A 16,391-nucleotide genomic window follows, 5' to 3' on the forward strand; every position below is an offset into this window, starting at 1 on the left:
ATTGGCCAATTTTTGAAGAGTGACTGATCAATTATCGATCTGTGCCTGTCTTTATCGTTCCCCGATCGAAGAAGCCACGAAGTAGGGTAGTGGGGGACTTGGTGTCCAGGCTTTGATGTGGCGGGGTCTTACAGTGTCAGCTAATGGGCCTACTCTATGGATATTTATTGGGTACATTGTCCATAAATAGTCGTGATAAGTATAGCTCGGGAGAATACACGCTTTGTCTATTTGCTGTTGAGGGATGTCCTAGGAAGATCATCGTATACCGGCTTTAGAGAATTTGTCAAATTCGTTACGTGGACATTGTTGTTACAATATTGTGTTGACTTTCTCTTATTAAGATTGTTTTTCATATTGTGTCCTATACGCCAGGGGGCGGTTGAGTAGCCTAGTGGTTAAAGCGTTCATTCAATCGGGCCAAAGACCGGGTTCTGTCAGCCGCAGGAGTATTAATGTGAAGCTCGTTGGTGTCCTTCGTAGGGTGGGAATTTTACTTTAAGCCTAAAAAACAGTATTCAATCTCTCACTCAACTGTACAATATTATGTATATATTATTATGTTGTAGAATAATGGCCGCTCAATGCCTGTCTATCAAATATGTACGAATGTCCCTTGAAAGACCACAGCATGCACAGTTTTATGGTATATAATGACAATAATAGTCGTGGGTAGTTTCGTCGGTGATGCTAAATGAGGGACGAATCTGATTTATGTACCCCTATATAGAAGAGATGTCTCAAAATGACCCATCTTCCCGTCCTCAATTTACCTTCGAATGAGGTAGCCGTTACACGCAATCACCTTATTCCATCTTAATGTTTGTGGTACGTTTAGAAATATACTGGACTCGGAAATCGGTAATTTTGTCAGCGTTTATCAGATAAGTCCATCTTGACATGTCTGCTTTTATCTAGTGAATATTTATTGACATGTCTTAATTTTACCGACGTAATTATTCTAAGTCATGCATAAAATATAATAAAGGTTTCTCGAAATACTTCCGATAGGACACAGCAGCGTGTATAACGGATGGAGTTTTTAAACTATCCCTGTGAAAGTGAAGGTGTTATGTTTCTCAATTCAATACAAAGCTCCCACCTTTTATCACGGTCTTCATATTGGATTTCCTTTCACAAGGATCGTTTGAAAAGTATTTCTTCAACTTCAAACGATCTTTTATGAACTTAAATTTCACGTGCACTATCTTTGAAGTAAAATTCAAATATGCATCACTTGAAAATCTTAAAGACGTTTTAAGATGTAATCGTCAACAGGCATGCCGGTGTTAGGTGGGCATGATTTTCCGAATGTTATAAGCCCAGTATCCGAATTTATATTTCCATGCTCTTTTTTGCAAAACACTTATGATCCCGACAAACACCGTCAATACCGCTAACACGTGTCTTTGCGAGATATAAACAAATTTCCTTATTAACGAAATTCGAACCAAATTTAATGTAATGAATAGTGCTGTATCCTTGTTATGGCAAATTATAAAAATATATTTTATTTCCGTGTTATTGTAAATGCTAAGTTAATATTTATCAATTATTTTTTATATCAATCTAATATCAAGGTAATGCTATATGGATTTCCCAGTGGATACTAAAATCGTGATTTTTTTAAAATAATCAGTTAAAGTATTCAGCGCCGTCGAGTAGCACCGGAGTATTATACTGTAATGAAAAGTTAATACATTCTAGAATTATACCTTTTTGCATCACTGCGCCAATGTGATTTAAGGAATCAATATTATGCTGCCCTAAGATAACGCTAAGAACGAAACCGAAATACTTGGCTTCCATGCAGGTAACACCGGTACACGACAGTCTCTTATTTTGAATGGAGATCTCTAACTATCAGGTAAACCCAGCCCCACAAATATTTCCTATCCTCATAATAGATCCACTGTTTTCTTTGCACAAACCAAATTGCCACTTAGGCCGCCATTAGACATTGGAACATGTTTGTATATCAGTTTTGGACGGAAGACATTTCCTTTTCAAGCTGTGACTATTTAATCAGTCGAATACAAAGCTATCACTTTCCTCCGGCCTCGCCGCGCATTTAATACCTCTCCATTAGAATGATTAAGAGTCAATTCGGAAGACATTTCTGACGATTAGTCAAAAGTTTTTTGTCCTCGCTTCACCGCGTTCTAAAAGGCGCATATCCTCTCGAAACCATTCCCGCCAATTTTGCTTCCACTGGGACAACAGAATGGAACGACCATATCAGAGGAAATCGCCTCAGATTATCTCATTTCCTGCCCAAACGATGATCCATCACGCAGACGACAGACCAATTCCAGTCGGAATGCCGCGCTACCTGCAAGGTGCTACCGAGAATGGTGCTAGTCATGCGGTAAATGGCGCGTGGCCTGCGTGCGCTTTCTGGGCTTGAGCAGACGACACATCATCGATTTTGTCGTCTGCTGGTGTAATATTGCACAATCGGTACCTCCATCCACGCGTGTCGTCCAGACGGAAAGATCTAGGTGTGACTTTATCGTCGCCCAGCTTGTTCGCTGTAAACGCCCACCTTCTGGTCAGGTTTGAGCTATGTGCCATACGCATGTCGTTGTTAACGGTTGGGAACGCTCCAGTTGGTGCTGAATGTCTTGCAGTCGTGTCATTTGTAACAAAAGAAAAAAAACATTAAAGCAGAGAACATCTATATTTTCCTAAGCTTGACTCGTCTTGGGAATCGTGAGGAGGCATGGCGGACATTAAGGCCACCCACCCATCAGAGGAGACAGGCCCATCTCTCTCAAGTTTCATAACATAATTATTTACATTTAACCAATTACTTATATGTCGTAGGAACATTGTGGCTTAGTTTCGTCTTGTTTGGATGCAAGGTTATAATGTGTTGTCGGGGCTTCAAATTATTTTGTAATTGTTAATAATCGAACAATATAATTATATTCTGTAGTTGTATTGATAGTGGTGTAAAGCGCCAGAACTTACTTCACAGAGTTGTTTCCCTTCTCCGACAGGATCCGCCAGTCGTCTGTCCGTCCGTATTTCGTTTCGGAGCATAACTTAAAAGCCGTGAAAGATTTTTCATCCAAACATGGCACGTGTATTAACCAGGGGCTGAAGTTGTGCCTTTTGCTATTGTGGGGGCGGGGGGATTTGTCATCCTCTGGTGACGCTTGTATTTTTAGTGCAAAGGTACGTGCCATAATACGATCTACAAGAGATGAGAGTGATCTTCAGCAACCTATGCTTCTAAAGAGATCCGATGGTCAGTCTCGGTGACTTGGTTGATGCATGTCATTGAATCCCAATTGCGTAGCCTTCTTACGAAACGGGGGGCACGGAGGGCCCAGTCGTCTAAGGCGCCGCGATTCGCTGTGCAGAGTTGCGTCCCTTGGGCACGCCAGAAACCTATGATTGTGGGTTCGAATCTCGGTTCGCCCCGATTATGTTTCTAGGTTTGTCAGCACCATACCCGTGCTCGTGGGTTTCACTGAAGTGGTAAACGTCTGAGACCTGCATCACTTCGGGCTTTCCTCCCACATTAAGCTGACCCGCCGTGATATAACTGGAATACTGTTAAAAGCGGCGTTAAACCCAACTCACTCACTCTTACGAAACGTCTACCTCTATTACATATCTGCCATCAATCTTGTATTTTGGCTTCAGTCACACAAACTAAAATCTTCAGATTTTCCATAGACGCCCTCTTGTAGAAGAGATGTGAACAATGTGTCTATACATCTGAAGAGATCTTCTCCAAGACATCAGAGGCCGTGACTAAGGCCAACAGGAGAGGGGTGGCGAAGAAGAAAGTGGACAAGATTACCACCGAGAAATCACTGTCTACCCCAGCGCCCCGCTCTCCAGCGACGCCTTCATCTCCTGCACTCACCATGAGTCTCTTACAACAGCTATTGAGAGAACAACAGGAGATGATAAGGACATGCTAGAAGCTAAGCTTGTCGATATGGATGCTAAGATCGAGACGGTATTTCTGGCTACCAGATCTTCATCCACGGCCGGCGGCCAGGCTGCACAAGAGCTTCAAGCTGAGCCGCACGGCCAGCCACTGCTAAGCCATGGCGTTGCTTCCGGTCACCAACCCATGGACCAGTCACCAAGCCAGGAGGCACAGAGAACAATACCGTACGGAAGCCGCACGGTATCCATGGACAGGCCGTCCACGGACTCCATGGGCCAGACACCCACGGATTTACCCAGCCAGCCGTGCAGCTGAGAGGACAGCCACGGCATGGCTATCGTTACCCATGGGCTACAAGCCTCAAGGAGACATATCATACCGGAATCATGGTCACCGAAGGATGACGAGCCCTACGGGGCAGAAGCTGAGGGATACGATTATCCACCCCCCACGGGAGATTCCCAAGGCTACTCAGAGCCAGAACCAGAGTGTTTGAAGGAGCTTGACAACTCACCCAAACGAGATTACAGCGAAGGCTACACTTTTGTGGAACTTATCGAAGAGCTTTACCACCTTATACCTACACTTCGGCCACATGTGACAGAGGATTCACCACCCCAGATGCCGGAATACGGGGGATGTCATGCGCCTGCTCCATCTCAGCATATTCATCATACGTTACCTTGGCCCAGCTACGCATGATGAACGTCTACCTCTTCCACCTATGAAACAAGACGCACGATGCTACACTTCCGGAGTTCCAACACTTGGATTCGGATTTCTATATATTAGTGCGCAATCGCAACATGAACGTTATGTTATCGGCAACTCGTTTCAAGGATTTAGCATCGGTTGCCAGATACTCCATGGAAATCGGGCCATATATAAATTGGTCTGTCGCCGGAATAAGATACATCATACCGCCTCTTCAACCATCCTGTGAAGGAATTGCACCGAAAACACCTATGACTATTAGGACCGATCAAGTCAGACTAATTCACAGCCTTCTTGACTCGGTCGTTAAGATGCAGGAAGATTTACTAGCATCCCAAGTCTTGACTTCCACACAGTTACTGAGACTACAGAGACAACAGCTCCTATCCCAGATTAGGTCGAGGGCCGTATCGAGTCAGACCAAGAAGTTTGTGACGTCGCAACGATATCAGCGACCACAATTTTTAATGGGAAGCTCAGAAATGTGATAGATGAAGTCAAGCAAGAATAAGCCGAGCGTTTCCAGACTTCAACACTAGACCTTGCGGCGAGACAGTCACAGTCTCACAAGTCACCCTGGGACATAAGTCATCTGCGTCCAAACAGCCCCCTAAGAAGAAGTTTGTCCCCTCTGGGAAGGATTCGTTCCAACCGAGGCGGAAGTACAACAATCCACAATCTTCGCAGGACTCTTTTCGCCAGCCAAGGGGCGGTTGTACCCTCCGACGTTGTAGACCTTTTGACCTAGTTACGTCTATGGATTGCGATTTACGCCTACTGTCTTTCAACATAACGCGGACACCGGGCCCAGTCTGAGGGTGCCTTCTGTCATACGCCGAAAGTTGGAAGCAAGTTACCCCCGACCACTGGATTCTAGACGTCGTGGCTCACGGTTACAAGTTACACTTCAGGAAACATCCAAGCCTGAACATAAACGCCGTGGGTCGAGGGTTTCACCTGACCGGTGCCAGGTTAGCAGCTGCAGAATTGTCCGTCAGGAAACTACTAAAGAACCGAGCCATTCGGGAATTAAAGGAGTTCAACAACACCAAAGGTTTTTACTCCCTAGTCTTTTTAGTCCCGCAGAAGAAACGAGATGAGGATGATAATAGATGTAAAAATCCTCAACAAGTGTTATCTGCTGCTGCCTCCACCTTTCCAGATGGAATCCATACGGAAGTTGCGGTCGACGGTGAAGAAGGGAGACTGGCTCATCAGCCTAGATTTTACAGATGCATATCTTCACGTCCCAATACACCCATCATCTCGGAAATATCTACGCTTCGCAATCAATGGACGACACTACGAATTCCAGGTCCTACAATTCGGGATAGCAACAACACCTTGGCTATTCACCAGAATTACAGCGCCACTCATCAAGTTCGCCCATCTCCAGCTAGTTCGAATCCATGGTTATCTGGACGACGTCTTAGCGGCAGACCAAGAGAAAAATCAGCTTCAGCAGAACATGATATTCTTGGTCCAGCTTATGATTTACCTAGGTTTCCTAGTCAACCAAGCCAAGTCAGAGATCATTCTGGTCCAAGACATTATATACGTCAGAGCAAGATTCCCGCTAGACATAGGATATCTATGTCCACCAGAGGATCGATTCGACAAGACTATGAAGATGATCCAATCAATCTCAAGTCAACCTAACAAGTCGCTGAGGTGGTGGATGTCACTACGTCCTCGACTGACATGGGTCAACTCTATACGATCGAAGGGCCTAGAATTCCAGTCTCAGTTACCTCCCACTTTGCCACAAGACCTCCATTGATGGAATCACAGAGAACATGTGATGAGTGACATCCCGCTGACTTGGGATTGGGAGCCCATGTGGACGATCTCACAGTACAGGGATCGTGGAACACAGAGGAGAAAAACCTTTATATCAACTGCAGGGAAATGAAGGCCATATATAACGCCATCCTGGAATGGAGAACACATCTTCATCTATCATCAGTGCCACGGACAACACCCCAGTAGTTGCATATATTCAAAAGCAGGGAGGAACCAGTTTCAACTCCCTGATAACTGAGACTACACGATTGTTTGCATTGTCAGACTCCTTCAACTGCCGGATGGAAGCGAGACATATACCCGGGAAACTGAACATACTGGCCGACATCCTCTCACATCGGGGTAGAATAGTGGCAACAGAATGGACATTACATCCACAGATCTTCAGCTGAATAACCAAGATATGGGACATGCCACACATAGATCTATTCGCCACCACCAAGTTTATGCCAGTCCAGTTCCCGACCCAAGAGCTCACCAGATCGACGCTCTTTCGATGGATTGGACTAATCTATTCGGCTACGCATTCCCACCATGGTCTCTTCAAGACAAGCTCATCCAGAAGGTGGAGAAGACGGATTGCCTAATAATACTGATAGCACAAGTATGGCCCAGCAGGGCATGGTTCCCCAGGCTATTAAAGCTATTAATGGAGGATCCCATACAGTTAACACTTCGTCGGGATCAGCTACGACAGCCCAATCCAGCATATTCCACGAAAATCTGCCCAGCCTACATCTAACCGCCTGGAAGTTATCGCGCAGAAGATGCAAACATGTGGTTAGTCTGAGCTTGCCTCGGATGCTGTGGCAAGTTCATGGAGACCTTCATCCGCCCTTATATATGACAAAAAATGGGACAAGTTTGTCCAGTGGAGAAGACGACTAGGGATTATTGATAATTCTGTATCAATCCCTATGATAGTAGACTTCCTTCTTCATCCACGTCAAGACAATAAATTCAGACACGGGACGATAGAAGATTACGGATCAGCCCTTCATTCTGTACTTCAACATGATGGATTATCTATCGGAAACCATCCCATCCTCATCAGATTAATGGATTCCTTTCTACTAGAAGATATTAGGACCACTCGTATCTTCCCCAAGTGGAATCTATCTGGGGTATTATCGGCACTGTTAACGGAACCTTACGAACTCATGGCGAAGGCTACCCTACTTCAAAAAGCCAGGAAAACATGGTTTCTGATGGCCATGGCAACAGCAGCAAGAGTTTCGGAGTTACATGTCTTAGACTATTCTGGTCTTACCCATGATCAGCATTGGACTTTTATAACTCTAAGATCGCTCCCAGAATTCGTAGCCATGAACCAATCTACCACAATGGGATCGTTGGGTAATAGACGCAATACATACAATCCCGGCGTTTGGACCAACAGTGGATCAACCAGACAGACTCTTATGTCCCATCAGAGCTCCCAAGTTCTGTCTCTCGGCTACAGACCCACATAGACGCCATCAAAGGAGACTCTTTCTATCCTGTAAGAACAACTCGAGCAATGATATCACAAAGGCTACTTTAGCAGGATGGATGAAGGCCACAGTTGCACACAGCTATACACAGGCTCAGAATTCCACGCGAGGATCCGACACCAGGAGCATCTGAGGGTAAGTTCACCCTTGATTACTCTGCTTTATAGGTATAGGATGGATCAGAAGCACCTTAAATCTCATCTATCACCATCAACCGGAAGTAATAAAGGAACCGAAAGTGACGTCTGCACCGGAAATAGCTGAACAAAGTCCTTCTAACCAGGAAATGACGTCGTTACCAAAAAAAGGAAGTGATGTCATAGCCGGCAGTGACGTAATCGCCGGTAATATAGGTCACTAATCCAGGTTTTTTATGGTCAAAATCAGCAAATATGACGGTAAATCTGGTGAAGTATCACATATTTAAATTGATTATTGACAGTTTCTGATTTTCAAGTCCTCAAGGGGAATTTAAGGGGAAATTATCTCAGTAGGATTGGAATCAGCACATTATGGTGTCCAGAAAAGGATTGCTGTTAATTACACAGGAAGTTTCTAGAGGCAGATCCCACCGCGGTCCCTCTGGTATATTCTGGCAGATATGTAATAGAGGTAGAAGTGTCGTAAGAAGTATCGAACAATAGTTATCATTGTTAATAATTCTAAGAATACTACCTCTATTACATACGAATTACCCCCTCCCACCTCCCCAATTCTTCTACCTCAAGTAAGGACCCGTGAAGATTCAGGGGTAGAGTAGGTCTTCAGCAACCCATGCTTGCCGTAAAAGGCGACTGTGCTTGTCGTAAAAGGCGACTAAAGGGATCGGGTGGTCAGGCTCGCTGACTTGGTTGATGCATGTCATCGATCCCAATTGCGTGGATCGATGCTCATGATATCAATCACTGGATTGTCTGGTCCAGACTCGATTATTTACAGACCGCCGCCATATAGCTGGAATATTGCTGAGTGCGGCGTTAAACAACAAACCAACAAACTAACCAACCTAAAGTAGGAGATGAGGAAAAAAACCGAGGTTGCCGCCATTATGACGTCATTGCTTGGGTAGTTACGAGACTACTTGGCGACAACTAGTTGTGTGTAATTGATAGTGAAGAGGACGTCTGTTGAAAATCTAAAAAATTTAGTTGGTGTGATTGAAGCCAAAATTAAGGATTTATGGCAGATATGTAATAGAGGTAGTATTCTTAGAATTAGTAACAATGATAACTATTGTTCGATATCGATACTCTTGATGTCAATCACTGAATTGTTTTGTCCAGACCCGATTATTTAAAGAACGTCGTCAAAAGGTTTGAATATTGCTGAGTGTTGCGTTAAACAACAAACAAACATAACAATTGTCATCAAAAGCTGTGGGCCAAGATGATGACAGATAAAGAACATCAAGGTTGATGACGACGACAATAACAGGAAAGTGTATGTTCACTTAAAGGTCACATTGGCGGGGGTAGATCTGTGTCCCATATACAGTAATGGCACATAATGTAACATTGGTGGCAAGCTGTAGCTACGTGAGGACAAAGACGTCATACATATATTTAGTGGTCAAATGTCAAGTGAAAATCTGTTGTCTTGGGCTTGGAAAGACAATATTCACTAATGACAGATGGTGTAGAATATTGTGACAATCCTACCAAAATCTTTATACATTAATGACGAGTGTTAATATATATTTATGACTAGTTGCCATATACGGGTGATAAAGACGTGATATAGTTTCTTTGTTTCTTTGTTTCTTTGTTGTTTAACATGGCACTCGGCGATATTGCCGCCAGATAACGGTGGTTCGTTATAAGTGACTGCGGGAGCACGGGTGGCCCAGTCGTCCAAGGCGCAGCGATTCGCTGTGCAGAGTTGCATCCCTTGGGCACGCCAGAAACTATGATTGTTGGTTCGAATCCCGGTTCGCCCCGATTATGTTTCTAGGTTTGTCAGTACCATACCCGTGCTCGTGGGTTTCACCTAAGTGGTAAACGTCTGAGACCTGCATCACTTCGGGCTTTCCTCCCATGTTTAGCTGACACGCCGTGATATAACAGGAATACTGTTAAAGCGGCATTAAACCCAACTCACTCACTTATCCACTGTCTCTGTTGTCAGCATCCCAATCCATTGTCCATCCTTTTTCTGTATCTGTATGCCTCTTTGCATATCTGTGGATGGATCTTGCACCACTGTTTTCATGTATTAGTGGATAAATCTGATCATACTAGTGGTTGGTCATGTCTCATGGTCATGCCAGTTGAAGTGATCTCATAGTCACTGACATGTTGTAAAATATGAGTTCAACACAGTCACTGCTGAGTATACCTGATAAATGTAATAGAGCCTGACCCAGTCACTGCTAAGTACACCCGTATAATGTAATACAGCCTGACCCAGTAACTACTAAGTACACCTGTATAATATAATACCGCCTGACCCAGTCACCAGGTTAAACCCAACTCACTCACTCATTCACTATAAGTGACTGCAAGGGTGACACGTATCTATGTAAATATACTAGTATTCACACATATGAGGGAGGGGTTATTTACTGATGACAAATGTCACCAACTGATTGAAAGGTATTTTTTCCGTTCGGATAGGTCCAGTGACTTCAAGGCAAAGGTTGCATATGCCGAAGGTGAATCCCGTGCCGTCCTCTCGTTTTGAAAAAGGCATCGTCACTCACTCAAGCGTGGTGCATATATTGCCAGAGTTTATTCTCAGCCGATTAAATGTTTTGAAATACTATACCATATATTATAATGCACTGCGCTTAAGCGGGAAAACATCTCATTTTCGTTTATAAAATTTCCCTCAAGTACAAAGGCCCAATCCCACAACTCATGTTGTCGCCTTGATGGCAACCCCATGTCGTCGTGGTTTATCGTCACTCTAACCAATTGGCTTTCCTGAACACGCTGAGACAATAATCCTCAACAAGATACTTTTTATCGATGGAATTATTTCTTGTTCAAATACCAGCATGAGGTAAATTCATATCCTGAATCTGGACAGTAATTCGTACGATTATGTAACCGAGTCGATGTGAGTTGTAACTATGTGTATAATATCATATCGCAGTGCGTCGCATAAATCTTCCTTAATCACCTTTAACTGCTGTTGTATCAAAGACTCATTTCATCTAAGTAGCAATAAAATTAATGATATTTTTTTAAATATTACAAAAGGAAATTGCCAAAGGTAAAGCATTTGAGACTGTTCCATTTTTAAGAGAAGCCTACCGTAACTAACTCATGCTTGTAAGTTGAGACAGTTTGAGCTGTAAGGATATTTTTTAATGGTCGGATTGTTGAGGGGTAATACTATTCACACGGAAACGGAGGGAGAGGGTGGTCCGGCCGTGCGGCATCACATTTAACATCAGGGTGTTACGTAGCGTGAAACCGCTGCCAACTTGTCCGTACTGATTCGTGAAAAAACTTTTAATATATTTTCATCTGAGTGTGACAAGGAATTACTTTACCTTTGAAAAGGAATCTCATTTCAAGTTTGTCCCAAGGATCGTTAGGTGCCAAGAGTTTCTAAGCTGTCCCCAGTTTCCATCATTTCCAAACCTATGTTTGCACAGTTTATCTCATTTAATGTGTTTCATACCTTGTGTAAGAGATTCATCCTTGGCGTGTAACGGGCCATGAAGCCGCTGATATGTGTCCCGAATAAGAATTGCCTGATTAGGGCACCCTGTCGCAGCACGGTATGCAACATCCAGCCACTAGAAGTAATTACCTCCATGCTGGCTTTCGCCATATTACACAGGCGTAACATACAACGGATATTTGAAGCAGGAAATTATTTTGTTGAACATAAATTAATTGACCAAAATTTATAATGGCATGGTTTTGATTGTTCTGTTTGAAATATCACATTTTTGCCCTGCTGTTATTTTACCTGATCTAACGAACAGCTGTTTTGGTTATTGTATAACGCTTTCATAATGCTCGTCAGTCGAGGTCTATGCATGAATGACCACGTCATGGGTTACACGATATTATGTAATTACTGATACATCCGTAATCGGGGGTAACACATTGCATCTCAGACTGTAACTGCTGCAGACAATTTATGATCATCATTTGTTTCATTTTCAGGTCCATTTCATTTGTTCCAGGGCATAGTCGGATCCAGAGGGGAGGTCCTGGGAGTCCCCACCCCAGCCCCCTACCCCCTCCTTTGAAAACTAAATGAATGTTGGCAGTAAAATTATCTGAGAGAGGATTTTATATTGTGGACCCGTCCTTTTTAAAAATGCTGAATCCGCCGTTGCAGGAGTAGTAAAAGACCAACCTTTCGATAATATGTATCATTTTGTATGGTAGATGAAACATATTTCAAAAAACTTTGTAATTGATTTGCTGCAGGTTCAACGCTCAAAAACATTCTGCGCCCCCCTACACGGTCGGATGGCGAGGACAAACACTCGGTTCTTCTACAAAAGGAAACCCTCTGTTGGTCAACTCGCTGCCCGTAATGCCCTCGCCCGGGCCCAGCTCTTCAACCCGCGGGCCTTTGAGAGAATGGCGACTGTAGGAGAGGCAGTGGGTAAGGCTGCATTAGTTGGTCATCAGACCAAGACAGACATGTCTTTTGCTGCAGAGCCTGGTGCCAGGAAACCACTCTTCTCAAGTGCATCTTCCTGGAGGGAAAGACGAGACGTGTTAAATGGAATCTCCACCAAAGGCGCGACTGCTGCTGCTGTAGGTAACTCTGCAGTGAAGGATTTGACAGAAGAGAAGGAACCGGCCTTCAAGATCAACAGTTTAAAGACAAAGACCTCCTTGGTTAACAGGGACATTCAAAAACATAATCCAGATGCTTCTGCGAAGAGGAAGTTATTCGTAAAGTCGTCCAGTCTTAGTAATCTTAACTCGCTTCCTAGAAAAACTCATCTGGGCGGTGGCGTGATGAGTGGTGGCAGTTCGAGCCCTAGGAACTACAGTGCGGTGTTGAGTATTTCAGGACATTCCCCGGATGGTTGTGAAGCACCTACTGCTACTGTGAGACCAGAGGTCAGGACGTTTGAGCATATGGGTGTGGATAAAATGGAATATCGAACACCGGAAGTGACCAGTGGGCTGCGCAATGGCTAGGGCGCTGGCGTCCGTACGTTTGGCCATCCTCGTATATTGCGCTTGCGTACGCTTGATATTGAGCTTAGACGCATTCGCAGACTTGCTGGCGTAGGAGGTCTTGGCCATTTCTAGAAAGCTAGTCTGTGATAGTTTGATGTGATGCTACATATACTGTGATATCAAATTATAATCATATATTTTACATCTTGTAACAATCATAACGATAATTTATGCAAATGACAGAAAAATAGTATTGTTTATATTGTTATTTTGACTATAAATGTCTTTATTTTTGTTTGCTCTCATCACTGAATAATGGTGAATCTTTGCACCGTTCAATTCTGAAATTGATAGGAACGTACTCTGGAGTTTATGAATTATGACCATTAAGATTACTCATCATTAGTATGCAAGAGGACAAACGGCAATCACTACCACACTGAAATTGAAGAGCAAGAACAAATGAGCGGTATGACCTATAGATAGTGCCTCGGATCTGCGCCTCATTGTATTGTGATGAGGTGCCGTCGTTGCTCTATTAATCATTACATGTTAATAACTCGTATTAACCATCTTTGGTATTAAGCACAGCTTGTAATTATAAGTGAATCATTGAAAACTATTTCTTTGTTTGGAATCTATAACTGCTTATCATTATCATAGCAAAGTTGCATTCTCTTGATTAGTCTTTGAGATGAAACCTCCGTTCCCGTGGGAATCCAGTATCTCCGGTCAATACATTGTCTTTAAATATACATAACGATAGTTTCTAATAACTGTATATAAAATGTGTTCAATACCATATCTGATACAGAAATATATATCAAAGAATAGTTGGTCTGGCGCTTACCGTTTTACTGATCTCGGGGCCTACTGCCCTCTTCCACGTTCTTTTGTTCAAGTTGAGGTATTATGCAAGTAATGACGACATTTCAATTTCTAAACTCGGCTTCATCGATAACAAGGCTAGAATTACTTGTGGCACCAGGGCGTTGTATTTTCAGTTTCCGTTTGGTACCCTCGATGCATCTGGGTAATATCCTCATAATCGTTGAATCCCAGTTAAGTGGAGCCATTTTCTCAAGAACTATAACTCGAAACAGAGGTGTGCTTCACCAAACAGGATGTGTTACCTGAGCCTCGATGGATACATTTATCGAGCATTATGTTCATAAAGGCAATTTTATGATGCCATGTCGATAACCATTCCATTATTTGTCCATTTGTCTTTCAGAATATCAATAATTATATCGCACGCAGCTAATCTTTTCAACAATAGAAGAAACAAACAGACAACACGTTTACTTTCTTAAAGACATCAGTTTTACAGTACCGCGACCGTTGTTTTTATCTTTATTTTCAAATCATAACGTTGTTTGATTTTTGGGGATTTTATGTAAATATTTTCCAATACTCTTTAGCCGTCTGTCCAGGGGGTTATATAAAGGTTTGTTTGATTCTTGCTGTTGAGAGTTTCACTGACTTCACTGGTTTACGACCGACGGGTATTTATTCCACCTTTCGCAGAAAACTGTTCCTGGAAGTGTTTGAAATGTGTCAGTCATAATCCTGGATGATGGTTTTTATCTGCATTGTCAGTAATCATTTGTCTCAGCGTGTTCAAACTTAAACATATTGGATGCTGCTTATGTACTACTCAAAAGAAATTAAGGACCAATCGATTATTCCATAATACTATAGTTAATCTGTCATGGCAACGATTAACTATAGTAATATGAAAGAATCGGGTGTTCCTTAACATTTTTTAGTAGGATGTGGGTGATGGGGTAGTCTGATAGTTAAAACGTTCTCTCTTCAGGACGAAAGCCCGGGTTTGATTCCAAACATGGTACGACGTGAGAAGTCTATTGCTGGCGTCCACCACTGGAGCCATGATAAAGGCGGCGTAAAACCATAAACTTGTCAACTCACTCACTCATTCTATATTTGAAATAACCAATACAGGAAGTCTCTGTTGCTTATAGTTTAGGAAACAAAACGTCTGTTGGTATACTATTATGAAACCTCGCTACTGTGCTCTATAAAGAAGGCACGAGTACATGAGTTGAGCCCCTTATTCGTACCAGGATCTTTCCATTAAATGTCATACCCCGTGCTCATTACTAAAGTGCTCAATGTCTGTGACCTACGTGACTTTTGCCTTTCCTCCCACATAAATCTGACATGACTTGATACTGGAAAAAAGGACCGCCTCTGTGGTCTAATGGTAGAGCGGAAGGTCCGGGGTTCGATCCCCAGCCGCGTCATACCAAAAGACGTTAAAAGATGGTACATGTTGTTACCCTGTCTGGCGCTCGGCATTAAGGGGCTAAAACAAGGACTGGTCGGCTCGGAGTCAGTATACTGTGTCTGAGTGGGGTATTCATGTTAAACTGCGGCATGGTATCTCAGTGTGCTAGCACTATAAATCGGCATCAGTCTGGACTAGTACAAGCAGCCACACACACACATACACGTGCATGCACGTCGCTATATAAGTGCAATAATCATGGACGCGACGTTAAACCCCATTTCACTTCACTCACTGATACTGGAAAACCGTTTTAAGCAGCATGAAACCCAACTCGCTCCCCCACCCGCTTTTCAAGTTTCCCGAACCGCCTGCGTGGTCTAGTGGTTAGAGCGTCTGCCCATAGAACGGACTTACGGTGGTTCCATTCCCTGGCTGCGTCATACCAAAACCCGTTGGCATAGGTGTTGTCGTAACCCTGCATGCTCCACATTAGAGGGGATTAAACAAAAAATGGTCGACTCGGAGTCTGTATAATGTGTTTCAGAGTGTCTCCATGTTAAACTGCAGCATGGTGTCTTTGTTGGCTAGCACTATGAAGTCCAGACTGGTGCTCACTCTCTCACACTCACTCACACCCACATAATTTGTAACGCGACGTTAAACCCCCGTTTCACCTCACATTAAACAATTGTATTAGAGTCTAGCGTGAAAGCCCGTAAATTCGAACATCTGCAGAAAATTAAAATGTTTTTCGTTTTTTTCACGATGACAATGAAGTAACGTCCTAAACCACACATCGCCCCTCAGTCGTAACAGAATCCAATACTCATGGGTTCGAATCCAAGGCTGTGTTCCTTGGCTTGTCAGCACTTAACCAGTTTCACCAAAGGCCTTCAAACCCGAGTCATTTTGGTCTTATTGCCATATACGCAGACACGCCGCGCGATACATGGAAATATTGTTCGAAGCTGTGCTGAACCCAACTGCACACTAACTGTTCAGATGGTACCACATGACGTTAGCTTGAAGTTTTGTCTCGGGATACAGTATGAGTAATAAGGGGTCCCTGTCGTCTGTGGCTGTGCCCTTTGTTTATACATTCACAGGCAAATCAG

At 43.3% G+C, this 16,391-nt stretch overlaps 1 protein-coding gene across 3 annotated transcripts in view; it reads left to right on the plus strand.

Moving 5' to 3' along the window:
- The window catches only part of LOC124131328, a 202,836-nt gene extending 187,502 nt beyond the window's left edge, over positions 1-15,334 (plus strand). For all 3 annotated transcript variants that reach the window (XM_046494537.2, XM_046494535.2, XM_046494538.2), the window contains one exon: positions 12,312-15,334. In XM_046494537.2, the coding sequence (XP_046350493.2) occupies positions 12,312-13,040 (729 nt within the window). In that variant the 3' untranslated portion in view covers positions 13,041-15,334. The remainder of the gene's footprint in view (positions 1-12,311) is intronic.
- Positions 15,335-16,391: the final 1,057 nt, after the last annotated feature.

Source organism: Haliotis rufescens, unplaced genomic scaffold (genome assembly GCF_023055435.1).
Source record: "Haliotis rufescens isolate VD_foot unplaced genomic scaffold, xgHalRufe1.0.p SCAF_1, whole genome shotgun sequence".
Classification (NCBI taxonomy): domain Eukaryota; kingdom Metazoa; phylum Mollusca; class Gastropoda; order Lepetellida; family Haliotidae; genus Haliotis; species Haliotis rufescens.